The sequence below is a fragment of the Apiospora marii genome (genome assembly GCF_038362585.1).
Source record: "Apiospora marii strain CBS 49790 chromosome Unknown utg000003l_segment0_segment0, whole genome shotgun sequence".
Taxonomy (NCBI): domain Eukaryota; kingdom Fungi; phylum Ascomycota; class Sordariomycetes; order Amphisphaeriales; family Apiosporaceae; genus Apiospora; species Apiospora marii.
In genome coordinates this window covers 6,493,740-6,518,032 of record NW_027117374.1, presented here as the reverse complement: position 1 = coordinate 6,518,032, position 24,293 = coordinate 6,493,740, and the positions used below count along the sequence as shown (strand labels likewise).

At 52.8% G+C, this 24,293-nt stretch overlaps 5 protein-coding genes across 5 annotated transcripts; 2 read left to right on the top strand and 3 right to left on the bottom strand.

Moving 5' to 3' along the window:
• Positions 1 to 778: 778 nt before the first annotated feature.
• PG985_005558 (uncharacterized protein) lies at positions 779 to 1,741 on the bottom strand (the record flags this gene model as incomplete). The annotated part of the gene is made up of 3 exons (XM_066825327.1): positions 779 to 1,392; positions 1,457 to 1,486; positions 1,546 to 1,741. 3 exons carry the CDS (start codon positions 1,739 to 1,741, stop codon positions 779 to 781), a joined length of 840 nt encoding a protein of 279 aa, XP_066688487.1.
• Positions 1,742 to 4,858: 3,117 nt separating this feature from the next.
• Positions 4,859 to 6,336, top strand: PG985_005557 (uncharacterized protein; the record flags this gene model as incomplete). The annotated part of the gene is made up of 4 exons (XM_066825326.1): positions 4,859 to 5,245; positions 5,318 to 5,465; positions 5,646 to 6,218; positions 6,287 to 6,336. 4 exons carry the CDS (start codon positions 4,859 to 4,861, stop codon positions 6,334 to 6,336), a joined length of 1,158 nt encoding a protein of 385 aa, XP_066688486.1.
• Positions 6,337 to 14,195: 7,859 nt separating this feature from the next.
• PG985_005556 (uncharacterized protein) lies at positions 14,196 to 14,600 on the bottom strand (the record flags this gene model as incomplete). The annotated part of the gene is made up of 1 exon (XM_066825325.1): positions 14,196 to 14,600. The coding sequence occupies one exon, from the start codon at positions 14,598 to 14,600 to the stop codon at positions 14,196 to 14,198; it is 405 nt and encodes a 134-aa protein (XP_066688485.1).
• A 16-nt stretch (positions 14,601 to 14,616) lies between these two features.
• PG985_005555 (uncharacterized protein) lies at positions 14,617 to 15,474 on the top strand (the record flags this gene model as incomplete). Its single annotated transcript, XM_066825324.1, has 1 exon — positions 14,617 to 15,474. The coding sequence occupies one exon, from the start codon at positions 14,617 to 14,619 to the stop codon at positions 15,472 to 15,474; it is 858 nt and encodes a 285-aa protein (XP_066688484.1).
• Positions 15,475 to 17,570: 2,096 nt separating this feature from the next.
• Positions 17,571 to 19,246, bottom strand: PG985_005554 (uncharacterized protein; the record flags this gene model as incomplete). The annotated part of the gene is made up of 3 exons (XM_066825323.1): positions 17,571 to 18,105; positions 18,247 to 19,065; positions 19,113 to 19,246. The coding sequence occupies 3 exons, from the start codon at positions 19,244 to 19,246 to the stop codon at positions 17,571 to 17,573; spliced, it is 1,488 nt and encodes a 495-aa protein (XP_066688483.1).
• Positions 19,247 to 24,293: the final 5,047 nt, after the last annotated feature.

Below are 24,293 nucleotides of genomic sequence, written 5' to 3'. Positions count from 1 at the left end.
TATGGGTGGAAATGTACAGGACAATACCGCGAATGGCGTCATTATACACTCCGGCGGTAGATGCCTTCACGAATACATAAGCGGTTATGCCCATACAACTGTGGTGCAGCCAATATTTGTTCTCTTTAACAGTAGGGTTGCTATGCTGGAGATTGCCACTGTGACAACTCAGGAGAATGGCAACTCTCCATAGTCACTCTTCTTGCTCAGCCGGGTTGGAGCAAGAAGGTTCCGGTACAATAGGCGTGACCTCGGTTTAGAGAAATTGATGAAAACCCCATCACGTGAGATCCCATCATATGGGCACGTGATGCTTGTAGGTGGGGGCATGCCTCTGCCCTTCGTACGGGACACTACCGAGCGAGTGGGTATACGCCCTTCTTACGTCTTCTGCACTGCCGCTTTTCGGAGTTGCCGTTCGGACAGGCCCCCTAGCCTTGGATCTCATTCAATTCGCTAGGAATACCGTCAGCGCCAGCGCAGCAGATGGCCTGTGGACTCGATTGTTCTAATTTATGAATTGTACTCTCCTTGTTGTAAATGAGTAAGCCGCCTTCAGGGTTAGATTTGTCATAATGTCTGTCATAGCTAGATTGCTGCATACGGACAATCAACTTGATTCAAAAAATGAAATAAAAAATAAAAATAACGACCCTGGACGGTTCAGGTCCATATTGTAATTTGTACCACTTTCCCATAGCCGACACCCCCAGCCCGTGGTATGCCGAGATGTCCCCACGGCGACGGGTCCTTCTCTTCCGGTCAGTTTCGTCCGGTTTCAATGGCGCATCAACTTCAGAAGCGGAATCCAACCAATCCAGTACAAGGTGAGGCTAGCCTTGATAGCTGCAACAAGCCAAAGGCAAGGTCCGACCTGGTGCGTTGCTTTGGAGACCCACCCTCCGCAGATGGCCCCCACCAGCGTGAGGACGTACGCGATGGCCCGACGGTTGCGCTTGCCGTTCTTGCTCAGCCCGACCAGGAGCTGCTCGTCGCTCACCAGGTCACACATCAGGGTCGTGATGACGACTGTCGGGACCTCGCTGACTCCCAAGCCGCGGCTGTTGACGATTTGGCCCGCGGCCTGGAAGCTAAGCAGCGCGACGGCCGCGAGCTCAGTGAGGTTGACCTTGTTGGGATCGCCCCGCGACGGGTACGTGCCGTCTATGGCGCCGCTTTCGATGATGGACGCCGCCACGACGACGCAGACGGTCTGGAGGAAAAACGAGGAGAGCAGAGTACGTCGGAGGCGGTGTCCGCCGATGACCCTGTGTAGCCTAGCGAAGGAGACGCAACCAATAGCGAAGCAGCCAAGGGAGCAGAGAGAACGCGCCCAACCGTACGGCTTGTTGTTCTGGCCGGATGTACCAAGTGCGATGAATATGGTGTTGCCTAGGTAGATATCAAGGTCAGACTATAAACAACCATTTATCAAAAGTCAGTATATTGGACCTACCGGTTTGCATTGAGACGAAGGTGCCATATGCTGAAGAAATTGTTAGCGAGCCACCGTTTGACGTTCTTGGAAAACAACTGTGTTCTCACCATTGTACAGAGTTCCGTCTGTCAGGCCAGTAACGAAACACAACATCAACAAAGGAATGTAGCCTGCGCGAGTATCGACGGGGCTCGAGAAATGCGTGTATAGTTTCCCCTTGGTGGTGAGAGCTCGCTCATGTTCAGAGCCAGAGCCAGAGCCAGAGCTCGGCTGAGCCTCCTCCAGTTTCTCCGGATTCGGCATCATCTCAACGGTGGTCAGCATAGAGTCTGCTTTTCTATAGCTGTTGTTTCTCGTCTAGGCAGCAATTACTCTTTTTCAATTTTTGTTTCCATCGTAAAAAAGAGCAGAAGCGCGCCCCGATGAAGAACACCTAATTCCTCGGTTGAAATGGTCCCAATTTTCTACGGACACGGGGAGCCAGACACATGTTTTCCTCTGCGCTCCTCGGCCGTTTTGGATGGATTTCCGATCGGGTTGCCGTTTTGAGAAGTCTCCGGATCTCTAGGACAAAGCAGGCGACAATGAATGCCGACTGTCTTCATGATTTGGAAACAATTTTGCTGCAGATTGGCGATCCACCTCGATGTCGGCCTCGAGCCAGACGCACCCCGGAATGAAAGCCGCAGCAATTGGTGAGTAGTCGAAATGGAGACAACTGAAAAGAATGACGGAATGGATCTATACAGTGTGCGCAAATGTAGCATTGCCAAGAATATTAGTGGTGCCGACATTAGATAACAAGGCGGCACGCACATGTTATGCATATCTAGCTAAATGTGTGTGAGCGAATTTGGGAGGTTGATTGGTCGACAAGCAACATGTCATAAAAGACGAGAGCGATTAGTCAATGCAACGCCAAAATACCAAGCCTTGGCAAGCCCTCGCACGGTCTAGGCGACCCGCTCCTACATATAATAAGCCTTGGTAATCTCCATCCTCGGGCTTGGCAATATACTGTTCAGCTCTTTATCAGTAAAGCACCGTCGCTTTAACTACCGACACCCTCGCAACAAACAAACAATTGCACTCTCGGAGTTGAGTTTATTAAGTTATGCAGATGACCTGGCGTCGGTCAGGTATGTTAGCACAAGCAACGCAGGTATACCGATACGAGAGATGCGTATAACTTATACTTACAGTTGGACTGGGCGGACGACCTCCACAAAGATTTGAATAGGCCGACTTGGCGGGTCTTGGCCGGCTTAGCATTATAGTCATAGTGGATCTATCAACGCTGAAGAAGCTCTATGCGACTCTAAGCCATGCTTGGCTAGTCTGACAGATGCGGTAGGGTTGCATACCATCCCCCTCAACGAACCGTCATCAACCAGTCAAAAGTTGCTGTAAGCTGACACTAAGGTCTGTCATGTGATGGGTAAATAGCAGAAGTGCCATTGCTAATACGCGAATACGGGCTGCCTTGTTTTGATATACAATCCAGAATATCATGTTGGCGTTTCCGCTGCCTCGCTAGTAACATCGCGGAGTCTCTGGTAAGGCAAATGGCCAAGACCCCTGATGTCGACGCGACGGAGAGATCGAGAGAGTCCTGAGTGTTGAAAAGGGCCTCGTCTCGAGTCGAGGGGCGGGACTCGCGAAAGGAACAGGAACATGTGCCCTCTCTGTACAACCCTGTTTCTTTCTACATCCTTCTCTCCGATGTGGGTGTAATGCTGAAGTTATTCGCTGGCTTTGGTTTAACAAGTCTATACGAAATATGCAGGCGATATCTCTGCCTTCTCCGCAGGACTTGGCTCTTTGCAGACATGAACGAACAGAGATAAGGTAAGAGATGCATGAGTCACATGGAGCCAATGTTTGAGACCTACTAATCTGGATACCTAGCCCAGCATGAATAGGGTTCGTCCGTTGTTTGTGCGACGGAACGGCCCGCTACCAATAGAAACTAGCCGCCGCTGGATGAACTGTCCCAGTAAATTCACTCGGGAGCGCTTGGCGAGGTGAAGTTCTGTCTAGATGCTTCTTCTTGTTTAGACGTAATTAAATCCCAACTCTATGTCTTACGCCAAAGTATTTCTCCAGGGGGAGGTACGTGGCTGTTGCCCCTCACGGTGTATGCGAACTAAAGAAATTTGAGTGTGTGCCGTTCTTCAGACGCACTATATTCCCTCTTCCGGTCACTCTCGGTCTTGGCTCAGGGTCAAGCCCCGCCAAGCAATATTACCTGCACAGTGCCGAATATAGAACGCGTGATTTTGTGCTCATATTCTTGTGCTTGAACTACATCGTAGTTCGCAGAGAATTGTGCCTTAATTGGGAGCTGATCGACATGCCGAGAGATAGCTGCATCCAGAGCAATAAAGCCAAGCTGTAAGATTCCGTTTTCCTCCTGCGCGCCAAGGCGGGAGCTGAGGACGCCTTCCAAGAACTACCATCCAGGTGCTATTGCTTACAGCGGTTAAGTTCTTATCTTGGCGAGTGATCTTGGCCCGTGTGCAAATGATTAGTCTTGGCCACTATGCAGACAAGCCTTCGCTAAGCGCCCAGGGCTGCTACAAAGGAGCTTTCGATGGCTCTTCGTAGGGGCAATATGCAGAAAGCATATTGTAGCACTATACTCAAGGAAGAATATTCTGATACTGAAGATATTCCGTTTTTAGAGCGGTAGCCCATCTAGCAGGTGCTGACTAGATAGACAGTCTTGGCAAATAAAGTCCTGACGAAACACGCATACTCCGTCTCTCTAGCGTGACTGGCCGAGCACATGTAAGGGGAATCGGTGACGAAGATGTCATCCTCTGGTGAAATGCTGATCTCGTGGTCCCCATCTTGGCCGCGTTGTAACCAACAAGCAGACCCACGGGATGCAAGGAAGGCGTCGTGTGGTCATGGTTGCTTCTGCAGCGTTGAGATTGCCTGAAACCGCGTTGTCATTCGCTGCTTTAACACGCCACACCTTCCCGGCTTCCCCTATCGCAGCAACTCCGGGGTAGTACATGACGTTCTCGGCGATGTGCGTGAATTGAACCCGTCTTCCACACCGGGCTGGTGTGTGTATGGATCGTTCATGATCCCTACGACTGTCAAGAAATGGAATATTACGAGGTGCGAGGTGATACGAATTATTCCGTCTTGGCTCCAGTCAGTGGTATGTACAGTGAGATACTCGAAAGTCTTGGTATGAGGAGGCAAGGCAGGAGATATGGCTGGCTTTGTGAAAGCCCCGAACTTGTACTCAATCGTGATCGAGTCAGATCTTGGGTATAAAGACGGCAGATGATCTGGCCAAACGAAGAAGACGGCTCCATGTATCACATCCACCACAAACTCCAACTTCTTGTTCTAAGCGCATCACTCTGTTAGCCCACATCCCCATTCCTCTCTTATACACAAGTAATGTCGCCCTCAGCTATCGAATTCGAGCCCATCTCCAGAATGGAGGCGGAAGCCGAAGTTCTGCTCAACGCTGCTGGCCCAGAGGTTGCCCTCCACCGCATGACAGAGCTTGTTAAGCCCATCTCCCTAGTCCACACAGCCGAAGGCGTAGAAGAAGAGAGCTACGCAGTCCAGCTACTACCGCAGAGCCATCTTTCTCCGGTTACCAGGTCCGAGGAGTGGCTCCAGCTCAACCACGTTATGGTCTCGGTCAACAAGCCCACTACAGGGGCCACCAAGCTCAGGAAAATGATCTTCGACACCAAGGAGCTCATTGTATGCCCCGGTGTCTACGATGGTCTCTCTGCTCGCACAGCCATAGAGATTGGCTTTAACGCGATGTACATGGTAAGTGAAGCAGCTTGCAAGCCGTAGAAAGCTTGGAACATGTCCAACCACCTTACTAACTCCGCATTGTAGACGGGAGCTGGCACCACTGCTTCGCGCCTGGGTCAACCTGATCTTGCCATTGCCCAACTGCACGATATGCGTGAAAATGCGGAGATGATTGCAAACCTCGACCCCTTCGGTCCTCCGCTTATCGCGGACATGGACACCGGCTACGGTGGTATGTCGGCGACTTTCCTCCGCAGACCCCAGACCCCATACTCCATACCCCGTTTGGCCCCCTTTTCTCACCCAACCCAGCGTGGACACTCTTCTCCCCGTACAATCTTCATTTTAGAATCTACCCGTTTCCTTTCTCTACCTAACTATGGCACTCACTGACCATGGCCTTGCGAAACAGGCCCCATCATGGCTGCACGCACAGTGGAGCAGTACATCCGCGCCGGCGTCGCGGGCGCCCACCTGGAGGACCAGGTGTTGACAAAGCGGTGTGGACACCTGAGTGGCAAGAAGGTAGTGCCCCGAGAGGAGTACATATCGCGGATCCGAGCGGCGCACACGGCGCGCGTGCGCATGCAGTCGGACTTCGTGCTGATCGCACGGACAGACGCGCTGCAGCAGCTGGGGTACGACGAGTGCATCGCACGGCTGCGCGAGGCGCGTGACGAGGGAGCCGACGTAGGGTTACTTGAGGGGTTCGAGACGCACGAGCAGGCCCAGCGCGCCGTCCAGGATCTCGCCCCTTGGCCCTTGCTGCTCAACAGCGTCGAGAACGGCAAGAGCCCCACGATTACAGTGGACGAGGCCCGCGCCATGGGCTTCCGCATCATGATCTTCAGTTTCGCTACCCTCGCTCCGGCTTATCTGGCAATCAAGGAGACGCTTCTCCGTCTCAAGACGCAAGGCATCGTGGGTACGCCCAAGAATGTGACGCCAGTTACGCTGTTCGAGGTGTGCGGGTTGAAGCACAGCAGTAAGTATTTTGTCCATGCCGACTGCATCTTGAACTGTTGACCAAGGGTTACTAAGTCCCATTTCTAGTGGCTGTTGATATAAACGCAGGAGGAGCTTCTTTCAAGGGTGGAGTGTAAGCTAAGTTGGAAGGACAGATTGGTTTGACTGAGGTGAAAGGAATAGAAGCTGGATGCTGGCAACCCTTATCTATCTTTGTTTGTGGCACGATGTTTGTACGACAAGTCTTACATGTCGGAGGGGAAGGCAAGATCCAAATTGGATGAAAAATAATCACAATTAAAACAGATACACTCAAAACTTCATTCCCAAACCCCGGGCCCGATGTGAATTTTCACAAGAGCACTTCTGCTCAACGTGCGCATCGGCCTCCGCTATCTTGTTGTCCGCGCCTACTTCTACTTCTGCGAGGAAAGTAAACGCAGAGAAACTCTCCTGCTTGCCTATGGCCTCTGCCAGGGCTGATGTTGGTGGGTCTAATTATGCTGCTGTTTGGGAAGCGGCGGGAAGAGAGTTGACGTCGGCCAAAGCTTTCAATAAAAAGCGAGGACAAGGCGCGATCGGAACGAGAGGGGCTTGCGGTGGCGAAAGAAACGACGAGCCCTGCTTGAGTGATGGCTCATCCTGTGACTGGCGGTTCGTCGACAGCTGCTGGTTTCATGGCCGTCGCAATACCACAACCCACGCTTGGCTTTCCATATAGTGGTGAGCCATTCTTTTCTTCCTCCGCGTGCGGGCAACCTTTTCTGCTCTAGCTCTTCTTCTTGGACCCTGGTGGCCAAAGTGTCTTTCTCTTCCGCTAGGCGCAAGCATCCATTTTCCTCTTCTTCTACTTCCTTGAGGTTGAGTGTACGTGCTGCGCTCACGGGCACCACCAGATGTGCTGTACTACCGACCCGAGCAGACTCATGATACTCCCAAAGGTTCTGAGCTGTAACTTCATCCCATGGATGACCGCTTGCTTCACGTATTGCCTCCACTGCGGTTTCAATGTTCCTTGCTGGCCGTAGGGTGCACCCTCTTTCAGGACGCTCGCCCACCCATCCACTACCTGCTGTGCTTTCTCCTTGCTGACTTCGAACCACTCCTGATGACTCTTTCGTCCACAATAAGGTCCCCTGCACTGCCTTTCTGTACGCCACTCCTTGGCCAACTCATGATGCGTGTGTGCCTCGGCTCGTTGTGCCCATGGAACATTGTCCACGCGTAACAGCAGGTTTGGAGCGTATCCACACTTGGACCAGTCGCTGAGACGCGCTTCCACACTGCGTGCTGTCCATCCAAATTTCACGCAGCCAGGGGACGAAGGACGGTCGAACATATACACAGAGTCTGTCTCAAAGTGTCGCCCGACAAGGGTTTCGAGGATTCTATATGAAACGGTATCTTCGGGGCCGGAGTCTCTTACGTGCGGGCGGAACACGGGGAGTGGGGACGGTGACTGGACACATACGTGGGTCGTACTCGTATATAGTCCAGGAGTAGTACAGGGTCACTGTACGCCCAACCTCCCGTTGAAAATACAAACGATTTGTTCGCTGCCAATAGGATGTTCCTTTTTGCCTTCCCTCCTTCCACCATAGCATGGCTTCAACAAATGGTAAAAAATGTGTTAAAGACCGCATGAGCTAGTCACAAGGAACAACCAAAGCCAGGATGTGCCGCCACCACGTAAAAGAGGGACAGGAGAAACGAGAACATTACGAAAAATTGAAAAACATGAGTGAAACGCAGTCGAAGACTTCAGCGTCAACATGGAGCAGAGATTTACGACATATCAAATTGCCCTGCAGGCGCAAGCTGTATCTCTTCGTATCTCACAGGGGCATGTCACCGTTAACATTAGGCGAAGTTGTAAGAAGCCGTCCCCCCCCCCCCTCGACTCACCTCCCCGCCAAATATTTTTACTTCCACTAAATGACTAAATGACTAAATGACTTAGGAAAAGCAGTATCCACCACCTACTGTAGTTGTGGGAGGTGACAGGGACTTGCGCCTCAAAGGTTATGATTGGGGATAGTTTGCATCGGAAACATGTTACCGGACCAGCCCGGCCCTTTTGTGCATCCCAGGTATGCAGTTTGGTAGGTTTCTCACCTATCGGAATGCGCTCACGTTCCCCGGGACACGAGAACGACTCGTCGTGTTTTGTTGCCGCAGTATATGCGCGAAGTACCTATAAAGCCATAATTATGAGGCCTATTCTCCTGCAGCCGATGCACGCACAGATGAGCAGACATTGATTTTCCCAATCGGAACGGCAGCACGAGTATCACATCTATGCACGACCGGCGACGCTCGAGGGCTGGGTCTGATGCACCTCGATAAGACCCGCCTACGTGATACCGGGGGTCATGTCGTGGGGCGGCGAGAGAACAGCGGACGCAGACATGGACGTGGCGGGGCTGGAGGCCCCAGAGGCATCGCTCGTCAGGACTGTCTGGGCTGCGGGCGTGGACCACGGCGACGAGCGCGATGCGCACCTGCTGTGGAACTCCTCCGGCCGGCCCTCAAATATCGGCATGTTTCTGCGGTTAGGACGAAAAGGAAATATGGTGCGGATTATGTCGTCCCTCTCGAGCTTGCTATGATCGGCTGAGACAATGACAGCTTTACGATCCCGGCTGCTTAAGCCTACGGGCCTAGTGTCTAGACGTGCCATACTTAGATGATACACCTGAAAGGCCAGCATAGATCGCCACTCCACGCACGCATAGTGGTTGATCAGGAATTTGGTAATGATGGCATTGGCTTGCAGGTCTAGCTGAAAGCCCACTTGTTCCAACTTAGATCGAACAACCCAGCAGGCGCCGCCAGGAGAGGACTCGGCAGATGGAGGGCGAGTTCCCTGGCGTTCTGATAACCTCTCCTATTGTATAATAAGGGCTTGGAAAGTGGCTGGGCTCGTTTTCGCCCCCACCATCTCGGAGGCTGCAGTGGTCGTGTTTTCTCTGGGCCATCAGCCCTAATCCTACTTATTTTGTCATCCGATCTCAGGACCCCTGTACGTAACTCAGGAATCGGTAGCAATGTACGGAGCTGACAAGCAAAATAAATCTGTACGTAGCTAGAGTCCCTTGGTTGCGGTACAATCAGGCCCCTTTCCGCTATAAGGAAAACCATAGATTCGTGGCCTTGGTCGGGTCAGGGAAGGCGATGCGGACTCCAGGTAGTTGCATGTCAGTAATATCATAGTATCTATCATATGGGTTGTCACTACAGTAGCTGAGTGGCTTTCTATAACCTTGTACGCATATGAATGAGATAAAACGCCGGCACCCCCCTTCGATGTCCGACTTCTGCCCTCACCTAGGCTAAGACTCTCGCAAAACAGTCAACATGTGGAGTACCAGAATTCTTGTCGAAATTTATCACGCATTCATATGTTGGCTCTCCCAACCGCCAGTGGTGCCTTTAATCAACCCACTGGAAGCTGGTTCGTAGATCTACTCAGCTAGTACATCAGGAACTAACCTTCCTAGGCTCAGAAAACAACGCGCTGAATTATCTTGGAGAACGGGGTAGATGGGCCAAAGTTTGACAGTCAAGCTCGGAGAAACAGCGTGTTCATATCCGAACTGGCGGCAAAGGTATGATGGAGTTGGAGGAACAATGAGGCTTTGTACTCGGACACGGCATATTGAACGAGGTTCTCATCGGGTTGCTGTGGCGCGCAAATTATCAGAGACTGCAGATAACTAACTCTCTTCCATTCCAATCGCAGGCAAAAAAGGCTTGACGGGGGCAATGACATTGGCGGGTAAGGGCTGACGAGAAACATGGGTGGAGCCAGTGGCCGGCTACTTAAGCGACCCGCGCCACCTTCTAAGACAATTGGCTGGCCTGTATTGTACAGCCCCACATGCAATTAAGCAGCTCTTTGCCTTTGGGTCGGTTATTCTGGGAAGGCTCGCGACTGGCTAAAAGGCGGCCGCTAATTTAGGATACCTTTCAGTGGCGCATCAGACGTTGCAGCGCTTGCAGGCACCCGCAAGCCGTCTTACCTAAACAATATAGGCTTAGATGGCGTATTTCGAGTCCAGGTCTCGCAGCAGTCGCTCCTGACGCTAGTCACATAAGACTAAGAGCACGATGGGTCTGGAACGATACGATCAGTGAGGTCAGATCGAGAGACCTGTCATATACACCCACAGCCGTTTAAAAGTAAGTAAGCATAGCTGTTCCAATCTAAAGCTGATTTGCTGCTTGGCATCTGATTGGACTGATCGGTGCCAACCTTGAATGAATTGTACGATCCCGCAAGCGCTTTATAGAACAGTCTCTAAACGCAAAATTAGGAAATCCATCAGGTTAACCCCGCCATCAGCTAGCTAAGCTAACCGTCACTCTCTGATTTTAGGCAACACCACGAAGTCAGAGGCGCAGAATACGCCATAACTTAGCATAATGATATACGTATTAGTGATTTGTATTGTACGATGGTTTTCTCAGGAATTAAAATTTGTAAAGCTAGAAGGTGCTCGGATTGGATCGTGGCGGCAGGGGTCGGATTTAGGCCCGCCCTGCGAAGCTCATAATGGCGCCAGCCTACATCCGACGTTGGCCGATGAGCGATGTCTTTCCATCTATTCTTTTCCTTTCTTTTTTCCTTTCTCTCTGTACATAATGGCCAGCCTGACCCCTCACTTCGCATGTTTCTACCTCAATTTGGCATAACTCTACAAGATTTTCAAGTCGCTATATGCCTATGTCGACAAAGTCGGCCCGTTTGGAGCCCAATCTCTGTGGTTAAATTATGGTCACAATCCACCATGAGTTTGAGATCATTATTACCGAAAAATGCAGATGAAATCAAACAGGTAAAGACGCCGCGGAAGAAGAGAATACTTATTCGAACGGCATGCCGCCCATGCCGTTTGCGGAAAAGCAAGGTACGCCGTCAACTTTTAAGAATGGGAAGTAGGAGTCTAATAGAAGTCTAGTGCAATGGTCAGACACCATGCGATAGATGCTACGCGAGTGGGACAAAGTGTCTTTACGTGTTCAGGCGCGACATAGCTCACAAAGGCAGGATAAGTGAGCTTGAAAGGGAAGTAAGTGGATGTGAAGAATAGGACCATCGAAGAGAGGGACAAGATGGTGGTGAAGCTTGATAAGAAAATGCAAGTATTGGTAGAGGAGAGGGAGAAGCAGATACAAGGCTTACTGGATATCATACAAGAAAAGGCGGAGCAAATTCAAAAGTTGGGTGAAGAGGTGGCGAAGACAAGTATATACAAGGACTGGTGTATAGTGACCCAATGTTTCAGGCTTGGAATCGCTTTAGCAGTCTTCAGTCTGAAGGTGAGTGGGACGATTCCCGAGCATGACCTAATTGCTGACAACAAAAGGTTGGTGCGTTCCGTTTGACTCCCCGATCCCGACTTCATGGGTGCACGATGGGCGGTATCCCCTACCCTTGACGCCGACAACAACAAATCCGACAGTGCTAGACGGGTCATATCAGCAAAGCCATTCATCCCAAACGGCCCAGTCTAAAGACTTGACTCTTCAAGAACAGTGCATCCATTATGGTTGGGCGACGCAAGCCGGGATTTATGGGACACATTAAACCTAGCAGATTTAGAACTATTGGGTCAACCCAGCGCTTCTGTTCCTCATGTTAGATACCCAAGCTTGCTTTCAGAAGAATCGGACTCACGACCAGTGCAACGAAATTGCAATTAGATAGCCTGCACAGGATAAATCTTCTACTTATAATACTAATAGTAGCTTAGTAACCTTGCACCTACCTAATGTGTTACCTGCCAATTGATTGGGAGGTTTTAAGCAAGATCTGCGTTCGTGATGTATTGTTGTGATGCTCGTAACGCCTGAGCCGTGCCGCAGCGGTCGATATAAGAAAAGGAAATTCTGACAGTTGAGACCACGAGTATGAGATTGTAAACTATGTAAGTAGCTTAAAATCACCGCCTCGCCAGCTTGCAGAGTCCATAACGGACCATCCACTGTTTTACCATTGAAGCACGTACCCCACCCGCTGAGTGGAGCGGGCGGAGAAATGGCCTTATATGCACGAACGTCCAGGAATTTCGCAACCCTCATCCCGCGGGAAGTCTACATTAGTGGTGTCTCAGAAATTCGCTATGACTTTATAAGGCCTTGAGGGTCGCGACCGGCAAGAGGCCACCCACCATGAATGCATGAGGATACGGACTCATGCAAAGACGAGCCTTGAGTATATGTCAATGTTGGAATACTAGGGTAGGCGTTAGAGTAAGACGGAAACGATCGAAGGTATCCAATTTACATCTTGGATCTAGGCCCATTCGTAAGGCCATAGCAGAAGGGAACTATCCGTTCTCGTCAACGTCCATCTCCATTTCGTTGAGGCAGGGTGCAATCGAGGGCATCGAAGTGGTTTCGATCACTGTAGTGGGCTGGGTCCCTGCCATTGATTGGTTCGCGACCCGCTCCACTAGAACCAATTCCCCAGCCCACGTCAAAGGCGCTGAAGAGGAGCCTGGTTAGAGATCGTCCTCGTCGTCTCACGTCTTCGGCGCTTGGTAGCGAGTTTGACGTCCGGGTGATAGACTAGCACGACAGGTGCCGATCCTGTGGCCGTATACAACATCCCTAACGATGACGGCGGCACTATCGTTCTCAACAGTCCCACAAGCAGAAGTGACAAAGGCAGCTATTTGCAGGTATCCTATCTCCTTTGACTTGGGCAAAGCGGCTACCAACGAAGCTACCAAAGCTACCCCACCAAACCGAAGAAGCTACTTCGCCGAAGAAGCCACTGCACCCCCACCAAAAGACCCTTGAAAAACTCGGCACATGGTAGCAGGAAGGCGGCAGGTGGTATAAACGTATCAGGCGGCACGGCGTCGGCCACGGGGAGGAATCGCTCAAACAGGGCTTTCAATGACTCCTAATAAGCTCAACAAGGTCCCAAAAAGCCAGATGACAAGAAATGAAGATCCCGAAAACTCTGTTAACCCTAATCATTTCTCACTCAACCATACCAAAGGAGTATAAGAATTGGGCATAAGCCTCCAAGCGACATATCGGACGTGATTTAAGACGGCTGGAGAAGGGCGAGACAGGACGATGGGGAAAGTGGAGGAGTCGGGGAGTTTGGAGGAGAAAAAAGAGCTAGGGGAGAAGGTCCAACCCTACTGGCAGGAAGAAATAACGGGCGAACTACCAATCATGGCCCCAGGCTTGTTAAGAACATACGACCCTCATCACAGTGGATTCCTCCTCAAGTCTCTGCGCCCCCAGTAGCCCCACCTTGCGCTGCACATCCGGCCCACGGCTAGGCTAGGCCTGACGCCTGACGTCTTTGCTAGGAGCGTCTTCTCCATCATCAGCCCATCTCTGCAGATCCAACTCAATTCATCCCGGGCGACACTCCTGGATGGGCTTTCAGGCCGTGGACTCGTTCGAAGAGCCGACAGGTCAATACGTAATGATGAAGCAAATCCGTCGCATTGCCCCCTACGCGTCTCCAGCGACTGAATCGAGTTGCAGACCACCACCAAAGGGAAAGTAAAACACGAAACAGCCTTTTTCACTTGCGCCGGCGCGGCCGCTAGACTCGACCTCCCCTATCTATCACCTCTTGGCTTTTTGTTAGCTTGTAGTGCTCGAGACCGTTCCTCATTGCTAATCGATTCCGTCATCCGCAAGGGCTAGCCCACATACGTACCTACCTAGCTACCTACCCTCTTCCATCCCGTGGAATCCATTTTAAGAGGAGGGACCATTGCTTAGCTTCATTGCTTCCACCAGCACAAGATTGGCCTGTCTCCTTTCGCGTGTTACGTGGTCGTGTGTATCTTAGCCTGTGATTGCCCTTGGTACTACTACTTTTACATACTATTACTGCTACTACTACGTATCCCCAATGTGTCCCCCTACGGTTACAGGCTTACGAGACGAGGAATAACCAGACCGACGACACTCCCCGATCCTCCTCCATGGAGCTCCACGATAATCGCCATCTCGTAGGCTACTCCCCCCACGAGGGATGGCCGAGCCAAAGTCGGAATTCGATCCCACCCAAGGCCACGTCCAGCTGGGACAGTACGGCCTCCCTCCGTCCATGGACACCGGACGCCCCCTCCCGAAGTTCGAAGCCCAGGACCGCCATGGCAGCGGCAGCAACATGACACCCTCGAGCGGCGCGCCAGGCGGACTCACCCACTAGCAGGCCGCGCAGCGGCGCAAACAATTGAAGGCGAAACGACGCGTTCCAGTCTACCAGCGGAAGCGCACCAAGCTCAGCTGCGACTACTGCAAGACGCGGCGCTGCAAGTGCCAGCGCCTGGACCAGGCGCCCTCGTCGTCGATGGCTGGGCAACAACGGCGACGACGAGGGCCTGACTCCCTGCAAGCTCTGCATCGAGGCGGGCATCCAGTGCGTCACGACCATGCCGCGCAAACACCGCATCTACGGCAGCATCGAAAGCCTCGACCGGCGCTACCGGGCCATCAACGCGTTGACCCAGAACCTCCATCCCCAACTGGGCGCGGAGCCCACCGCGGAGGAGGTGATCGCCTATGGGCGGGACATGGGGCTGGAGATACCCGACAACTTCGACGACACGTCTAGCATCCCCGCGACCTCGACCCAGACAATCACGAGGAAGCGGCCGCGTTCCGTGAGCACGGCGGCGCTCCTGTCGCCCGTGTCCCCAGATACAAAAACGGCACGGCCATCAGACCGCCGCAGCAGCGACGAGAGCGAGAAACTAGTGCGCAACCCGAGCGAGCGACCACAATACATCAGCCCCACCGGCAGCATGGTCTTCTACACGCGGCTGCGGAACCTGGTGGTGACGCGGTCGAAGTCGGCCTCGTCTACGCTGGGCGGCGACCCCCACAGCCTCGCGGAGGAGAACGACATGATCACGGACCCCATCGTGGTGTACGAGGGCCACCCCGCGAACGCGCAGCCGCTGTCGCCGTCCATGTTCCGGGGCGACTCGCCGACAACCAGCTTCAGCAGCCACGACGTGGCGCAGGCCAACAAGTCGGAGCTGTTGCGGCACTGCGTGCCCTCGAGCAAGGTCAAGTTCCCCGAGCGCGAGGTCGCCGACCGCTACATCGAGGCCTTCTTCCAGCACATACACCCTAACTTCGTGCTCTTCCACCGGCCGACATTTCAGCACGTGTACGAGGAGATCTGGCGCGCGGCGACGGCGACGACGACGGAGCCCGGTAGGGGGGCGGAACAGAGCGCCGGCGCAGACTCAGACACGAAACAGTCGTACCTCTCGGGCGGCTGATGATAGCCTGTGACGTGAAATTCAGAGGAGGTCGGGCTGTTCTTATTCGTAAAGAGTTGTATTGAAGATGGCTGTCATGGGTGGGATGATAAGCCTGCCTTGATCACGCCCGATATACAATACTTGGCTGTGATGCTTGGCTAATTTCCAGCGGTACGAGACTGAATGTGGTGGAACCCTCGCTTACAGGTTTAAAGGAAGTATTGTCAACTGTTAGATCCCTTTCTATAAGCGAGGTCCTGGTGTTACGCTGGCTGCTTCAATTGCAAGCGCTGTTCCGACCTCCTGATTTCCTCTTCAACCCTAGCTTTGTTCCTCTGTTTCGCGTCGACAGTACAAGGGCTTAGACCATTGCTGGGAGCATGGATTTGATCGGTTATGGGTGGGTTCGGGTCTCGAAGCCAGTACTCGAAGTTAAACGAACCAGGCGGACGAGGATCCATTGTGAGGCGAAGAATACATGAGCGTCCATCCGCGCGTTGTTGTCCACACTCGTCAAATGATTTACTACCGCTTCCTCGAGAGTCGGTATCTACGTTTTGGACATGTGAGAGTCATCGGTGTCCGCTTACCACGCCGTAGCTACCGCCATACTGCTCATAATACCCATACGGCTGGTGAATCTTGCCGTCCACTTCGTGGTAGGATTTGGCTGACACGGCTGGCACAAATCTGATCCCATGCCTGGACTTCGCCGACGACACGCATTCCAGCTCCCAATATGTATGTCGTCCTAGTGTAGCTGTCTGGCTACAGCCACTATTGTTGGCAGTGGAACGACAAGGAACTCTTCAAGGGAAGCAGCTACGTCGGAAACAGTACGACAAGCAGCCGAAACGCATCTAATTGTTCTCTCAGGTACTCCTACATCATGTGTTCATTGTACAGTACCCCAACTCTTCGATACTGCTCTTCTGGTCCGTACCTACTAGTATCATAAGACGACAACTCAGTCATTTACATCTATTCCTGACAATCCTACCTGAAGCTACTTTCGGCCCTATTGGCTTCGTACCCCAAGGTACATTCGTCAAAAAGAGACCGGTACAGAATTTGACGGTATGGCTTTGTCATTTTGCGATGCTAGAGACTCTCGATTACGAAGTACTGATCCATCACTTACACTTCAAGCAGAGACAACGTACGATATCTTCCTAGCTGCGCTTATAGCAGCGACGAAGTATCTACATGACTGGTCGCCGAGGAACAAGAAGTGGGCCAAGTACAGTCGTTCGTCTGGTGGGCCCGTCAGTTTCGGGTTCACTCTACCGGATGTCAACCTGATGGAGGTCGAGATGTTGTCCTTGCTCGAATGGCGGCTAGGCCTCACTGAAGATGATTTTGTCCACGTTCAGACGCCATCCTTGAGCCCAGGTGAGAACAAACTACCAGGTTCGGTACATCAGCGTCCATAGCTGGGCTGATATCGATACTCTTCCAGAGCAGAATGCTCAGGGCACAGCAGTGTGGGAAAGCAGAGATAGAGGACGAACTGAAGACAGAGGACAGGTCTGGCCATGATCAGGGCGGGCAGGTCGACATAGAGCAACTCGTGGTGGATGCCATGGAAACGGAGGGCAACCGGAATGTAAGCACGTCTTCATCCCAGTCTCCAGTGAATGGGAACCTAGTCACCAATCGGAAAGTAGTGCTTGGGAGGCAGTGATAGTCTCATACTAATTGTAATATAAACAATATGAGCCGTGGAACTGAGCTGTAAACTGGGATCAGTGACGTGCTGCTCGATCCCTAGCTTACTCTGCGTTTGCCGTATCGGTGAATTGAAGGAATAATCTTGATAATGTAGCGAGGTATGCTCCGACTTTCTTTTGCCTTGCGGCTCAAAGCCTACGTCCCACCAACGTATGGAGGCAGCTCCCCCTATATTACGGCCATCTTACTGCATCTCAGTCATCTTGTGCTTAGAACAAAAGGAAAAGTTACAGGAACGGTGTCTGAAGAGAATCGCCAGAAAGCGGCTAACTTCTGGATAATCACAGGTATCTATTCAGCTAGGTCACTAGCGAAGTGTTTTGAATTCGCTTCGGTGGCTGATTAAATCGTCGAATGCCGTCGTAGAAGAAGCTGTGCACGCCTCAGATACCCACCGCTTGGCTTAACTCCATGCCATTGTCACCGCCATTGTCACCGCCAAGATATATCAGCGGCGACCACACTCTCCAATGAAGAAGGCCAAGATGCGCCAGCCTGGCGGCTATGTCTTCTATTCCTCTTTTCGCGCGGGATTCTTGGGTTGAGATACCTATTGCATTACTGGACATAGAATGAGCGCTTGACCCGCCCCATGGCCCATAGTTACGGCGACCTACAGCTGCCGAGAAGAGGCCGAGACTGCCAAGGGGTTTGAGCGTCCTGACACATTCTTGAAGCTCCGCGATGAGACGGATCCAGAAGTGCGATTCAACGTCTTGGAAGAGCTGCGAATTAGGCTGGTAGAGATGTTGGCCAAGCTCTTCCTCGACTTGACGAAGCGCCTCTGTAGGCGCATTCGTAAAGCGGAAGATCTCAACTGCGAAAGAGTCTCTCATCAGCTTCCTTTCGCTAGCAGTCCCGGCACTAGCTGGGGCTGTCGACAGGAGGCCCGTGAGGGCGATGTAGAGGTTATGTTTGCTCCTTTCCGTGTCTTGCGCGTATAACTTATCTTGGCGTAACATATGGTTTGATTAGCGGCAAGGCCACCTTATCGTCTCGGGTGCCGCCACGGAGAGTGAACCCGATGAACTCGTAATTGAGGCGAAACCAGTAGCTTACCCGTGGCTCCTAACCGGAACCTGTGTTGTCGAGCAGCCGTCGTTGAGCAGCTCGCCAAGAATCTTCGTCAGTCCTAAGACAGCAGCGTAATAGATTGGGCTCGGCGCTTCCCTGCCTTCTAGCCGCCCACTATAGTGGTCAACGTTCCAGATATGCACCCAAGTGCTAAAAGCGCCATCTCGATCTTGGAATAGTTGCGACACTTTCCTTCCAGTGCTGCTTCGTAATGTCCTGCTTGCAATATGTTGAGGCCAGTAACGGGCAGCATATTTAGCCAGGGGGTAAGCTTTCTCGATGGAATCGGTGTCTTGCAGCTCTTTAACCTGAGGCTCAAGTAATAAGGCTAGGCAAACCGTCGCCATACTGATATGGGCGCCCTGTTTTCGAACATGGAATAGAGCAACGTCCTCACGCTCTAGGATCCGTTCGTCCTCGAGGTATTCCTGTACGGAGAAGTGGGCGATGCGGACAGTATTTTCCCGTTTATCGAGATCCAAATCAATCTCTATAAATCCTGGACAGATAAGTTTAAGATGGTTAAGATCTTGAAATCTACGTTCCACGTCGAACCTAGGGTTTTCACTAAGCTCGACCGCAAGAGCATCGATCAGCTCTAAATCCGTAAGGGGTCTCATAGCACAGCACAAAACGCTTAACATTTGCCGAGCATATTCGCGCATTTCAGGTTCGATGTTCTTAAGCATCCGGGCATAGGTTTCGTCCAACGATTGTGGCAGGGACTGTAGTAGTTGATTCAGAACATGTGGGTTTGCTGCGCAAGCTGCTAGTGTTGTAAACTGGCATTCCACCCAGCGGAAACTAAGGGCTTATTCGTGAAAGTAAATAAGTATCGGAAGGGTACTAACACTCTATTGGCTCGATCGGTCAGTGCCTTCTCGATTCGGTCATAGTATCGCTGCCATTTCCGTAAGCGCCTGTTCTCTCGTAGGTGCTGGGCAACAAAAGCGGCTATATCCTGATCCACTTCGGTACTCTTCATCTCAATTATCTCTTCCGGTATTACTTCTAATACGTCCTGTATATCGAATTCGTCGCGGCTTGTGACCAAGAGGTGCAGGCCTGATTCTTTCCACGCGCGTATAGCTTTAATGACCTGGAGCATCGCCTCTCGAAGAAGCTGTACTCACCTGGTGGTGTTTTGGGTGGAGGCAGCTGTCTCGGACCCATCTGCCTCGTGGGACTGTTGAGAATGACAGTCCCGCCGTCATCGTCGGGGATGACGTCGTAGACAGACAAAGGCTCCGCCGCGGCAGCGGGAACTACTGCAATATACTCGGGGTCGGTTTCGTAGTCGGCATCCGCGTCGACATCTATATCGCCATCGGCATTCGCGTCGTCGTTGGCATCCGCCTGGGCCTCGAGATGGATGGCCTCGACTTGGCGACTCGATCGTGTCGCTCGGCCGTGGCTCGGTCTCGCATGGCACGCGGCTGATCGTCGAAACTGCGGCTGTTAGTAACAGAGCAGGATACACTCGATGGAACGGTAACCACCGCTCCGCTTGTACAGTTCCGATAGAGGTCGGTCGCCTCGGAGCCTGAATCATCTAGCAGCGTATTCTCCTATCGCCGCATCCGTCGAGAGCTCGAAGACCCTCGCGCGCTGTTTCCGGTATAATTGCTGCAGACCTGTTGGCCCTACTGTTGGAGTGCAGCGTCGGAAGAGTAGCAATGGCGCACTAGCGCAGGCAGCGGGCCAGGTCTAGAACCCACCGTTCTTAGCGTAGAGCCGGTTCGCGAGCCCGTGTCATTTGAGAACCAACTGCCCAATCCTCCTGTGAAAACCAGGTTCAGCGTCCGCATTTCAATCTGAGATTCTTGACAACGAGGTAATGCGGGGTATCTGTACAACGCGTAAGGGCCGTTTCTGGAGTGCAGCTAATGCTGGGACGGAATTTAGCCTTTGTCCGCAGTACTGATACCCCGCTCTACTTCATTGGCAAGAATCCTTGATTAGAATCCGGACGGTGGACCTGGATTTAACAGCACTGTATGTACCGTATGTTACAGGATGATTATGGTTACTTTAGAATCAGCGCACCACGTCGAAAAGGGTGCAATTGGAGACTACAGTTGGGCGGATCAGAATGGTTTTTTCGGCCTTCCAGTGTTGCTTTTTTGCACGCTATTCGGTGCAGTATCGGCGCCCATTTGTGTCCCAATGCGTCCCAAATCCGCTACTGTTCGCTGGCTTTGCTCATTGGGAGCGGCGGCGAATGCTTCTCCCGCCCATAGTGTGCTACTTCATGTAAGGTCTGCCTTCCAGGGCGATGCTCGGCTGTGCATGCCAGACATTTCCTTCTTTTTGGCTTACTGCCCGCCACTCCGCTACACAGCCAGTCGGACAACCCAATATTACAGTCACTAGCGAAACCTACGTCCTCTTTCCACTCTTTGATAGTTTCCGTTTTAGACCTTTTTGCAGGGGTAGCTGTTGACACCATGTACCCCGCCATGCTCCCAGGTACAGGGCCATTTCTGCCTTTGCGTCTCTTTCCCATGTAAATCCATAAATCGATTGCAATAAGTACTCTTGAATTAATTTATTCTCGATGAGATAAGCAGCTGACAGGTGGTGCTCTACCTGGCGCCGCAATCGTTCTTGTAAGCGTCTGCAAACAAATGTTTTGACAGAATTTGCTCAGCGTTACTGTAATAACTCAACGCTGAAAACGACGTTGACCGGATTCTGACAAAACATCTGTTTGTAGACGCTTACAAGAACGATTGTAGTGCCATAAGGAAGGCATACGACTGCCAACAGTTTCTAGCTCTAGCTCTCGTTGAGCATAAGTAACCCAAGAGTAAGTATAGCAATTGATTCATGGATGTACAAGTGAAGGAGTAGCAAAGGCTGAGATTGGCTCTGTACCTGGAAGCATGGCGGGGTACATGGTGTCAACAGCTACCCCGCCAAAGTGGATCCAGAACGAGAACTATCAAAGAGTGGAAAGAGGACGTAGGTTTCGCTAGCGACTGTACCACTATTGACTATTGACATTTGTAGGAACCTTTATTTTATTCTAATTCAATTCATTATTATTCCATTGCTGAGAAGGGAGGTGGATGAAGAGGCGGCGGACGTCCGACGCGACAATGGAGGACCGTGCAGAGATGGAGATCGTGGTGGACGCGCCAAACTCTATCGCGACGTCGGTCAAACGATCGAAGCGGGCGAAGCCCAGCGCTAAAGCACGAGAAGCCCTACTCTCGTATGAAAGCGACAATGGACCGGAGACAAGCCCGAGCAACAACGTGTCCATCGACCCGGAGGTGCTGCAGCGCATCTACGAGCTCGTGGCCAACTCTCGTAACGAGGTCCGAGACCTGAAAGAGATCATCAACAACCAGCAGGCAATCATCCAGCAGCTCACCGCCGAGCTTCAAAATGTCACCCAGCAATTGGAAGAACTCAGGAACAGCGCGGCCCTCGCCGGCAGCGCCCAGACGAGCCCTCAGGCCTCCTACGCGCAGGTCGCACGCACGCCCCCGACGAGCCAGCCGAGCAACGTACGCACACTTACCTCGATGAACACGACGCCTTCCACGTTTACCGACACCTTGTACTGCACTATCGACACATCCCGGATGGAGGACGAGAAACGAGCCAGCGTGACCGCCGGAACGGTTCGAGCTGCCATCGAGAAGGAGATGCGAGCGACGGGAGAACAGAAGGACTGGCGATGCCGCGCCGTAACCATGGACCCTAGGAAGCCCCAGCGTATCAAGATTGTCTGCCGAGATGAGACCGAGCACCGACTAGTCAAGCGAGCCGCCGAGAAGACGAACGCGTCTGAAGCTCGCGTCCTGCGAGACGAACTATACCCGATCAAGGTGGACAGTGTCAGGCGCACAGCAGTCCTCAACGAAAACGACGAGATCCGAGACGGAGCGGCCGAGGCATTCGGGCAAGAGAACGAGACGACAGTCGCCAAGGTGGCATGGCTGAGCCGGAAGGACAACGGGAAGGCATACGGATCCATGGTTGTCTACCTGACGAAGGCGGCCGAGGCGCGGAAGTTCCTCGAGGAGGGTTTCTTTTACGCCGGAGGCGAGTCGGGCTACACGAGGGTATTCGAGCGACGAGAGCGGCCGGAACAGTGTTACAACTGCCAGCAGGTGGGACACAAGGCATTCCAGTGCAAAAACGCCCAGGCCTGCGGACGATGCGCAAAGCAGGGACACAGCCACCATGGCTGCGAAGCAACCGTTCTAAAGTGCGTCCCGTGTGGAGGACCACACGAGTCATTTAGCCGACACTGTCCGAAGCTGTACCCATCGAACCATGACTAAACCGTTCCGTATTATTCAAAACAACGTGAGGAAGCAAGGACCGGTACACGACAGTCTCCTCAACGATGAAGAAGTACAGCATGCGACAGTAATTTCGATTCAAGAGCCTCACGCGAGGATGGCGCAGGGGCGGCTTCTGACGACACCGATGGGACACCATAGGTGGGTCAAGATGGTTCCATCAGTTCGGAGAGACGGGAGGTGGCCGATCCGGAGCATGCTCTGGGTCAGCAAGGAGGTGGAAGCGGAACAGGTCCCGGTTGAGTCCCCAGACATCACCGCAGCAGTCGTGCGGCTGCCGGAACATGCGGTCTTTGCGGCGTCCGTTTACGTCCCTGTGGAGAATCCCCCCGCGCTCCAAGAAGCGTGCAGAAAGCTGCGCACTGCTATTGAGGCAGTGAGAAGGAAGACGGGGGCAGTAGTAGAGGTGGTTATCACGGGGGACTTCAACCGGCATGACCAGCTCTGGGGCGGAGAGGAGGTACGGCTGGAAAAGCAAGGAGAGGCGGATCCGATTATCCATTTCATGGCCGAATTCGGCCTCAGCAGTCTGCTCCCGCGGGGTACGAAAACGTGGAGTGGAGGAGCCTATAGCACGACCATCGACCTCGTCCTCGCATCGGAAGAGATGAAAGATTCGTTAGTCAAGTGCAGGGTGCTCGACACGGAACATGGGTCTGATCACCGGACCATCGAGACGGTCTTGGAGATGGCCACACCAGCGGCAGAGAGCCAGGAACGACTTCTCTTCAAGAACGCCCCATGGAAGGACATCAACACCCGGATCGCAGCGGCATTGGCTACGACGCCCACGGGCGGCACGGTCCAACAACAGACTGACCGGCTGATGGGAGTCGTCCTGGAAGCAGTGCACGCACTGACGCCCAAAGCCAAGCCATCGCCGTACGCGAAACGATGGTGGACAACGGACCTAACACAACTCCGGCGCATTCACACGTACTGGAGCAACCGAGCCCGGGCCGAGAGGAGGGCAGGATGCACCAGGAGCGACCTAGATGTAACGGCGAAAGGTGCCGCAAAACAGTACCACGATGCCATCCGGCAGCAAAAGAAGAAGCACTGGAACGAGTTCCTCGCCGACAACGACAACATCTGGAAGGCAGCGAAGTACCTCAAAGCGGGCGACGACACGGCGTTCGGGAAAGCCCCCCAGCTCGCTCGAGCAGACGGGAAGAGCACTTCCAACCAGGCGGAACAGGCGGAGGAGCTGCTTACCAAGTTCTTTCCCCCGCTTCCGGACGAGATTGCCGACGAAGGGGACCGCCCGCAGAGGGCGCCCATCGAGATGCGCGCTATCACGATGGAAGAGATCGAGCGGCAGCTTTTCGCAGCCAAGTCCTGGAAGGCACCCGGGGAGGACGGCCTGCCGGTGGTGGTCTGGAAGGAAGTGTGGCCGGTGGTCAAGCAATGGGTGTTAACGCTGTTCCGTACGTCGCTCGGGGAAGGAGAGCTACCAACCCAATGGCGCCACGCAAAGATTATTCCCCTCAAAAAGCCGGGCAAAGAAGACTACACGATAGCGAAAGCCTGGAGGCCGATCTCGCTACTGTCCACACTCGGAAAGGTGATGGAGTCAGTCATTGCGGAAAGGATTTCTTATCTAGTCGAGACGTTCGGGCTCCTTCCAACCAACCACTTCGGCGCCCGGAAATGACGGTCGGCAGAACAGGCGCTCATGCTCTTGCAAGAGCAGATCTACGCTGCGTGGCGAGG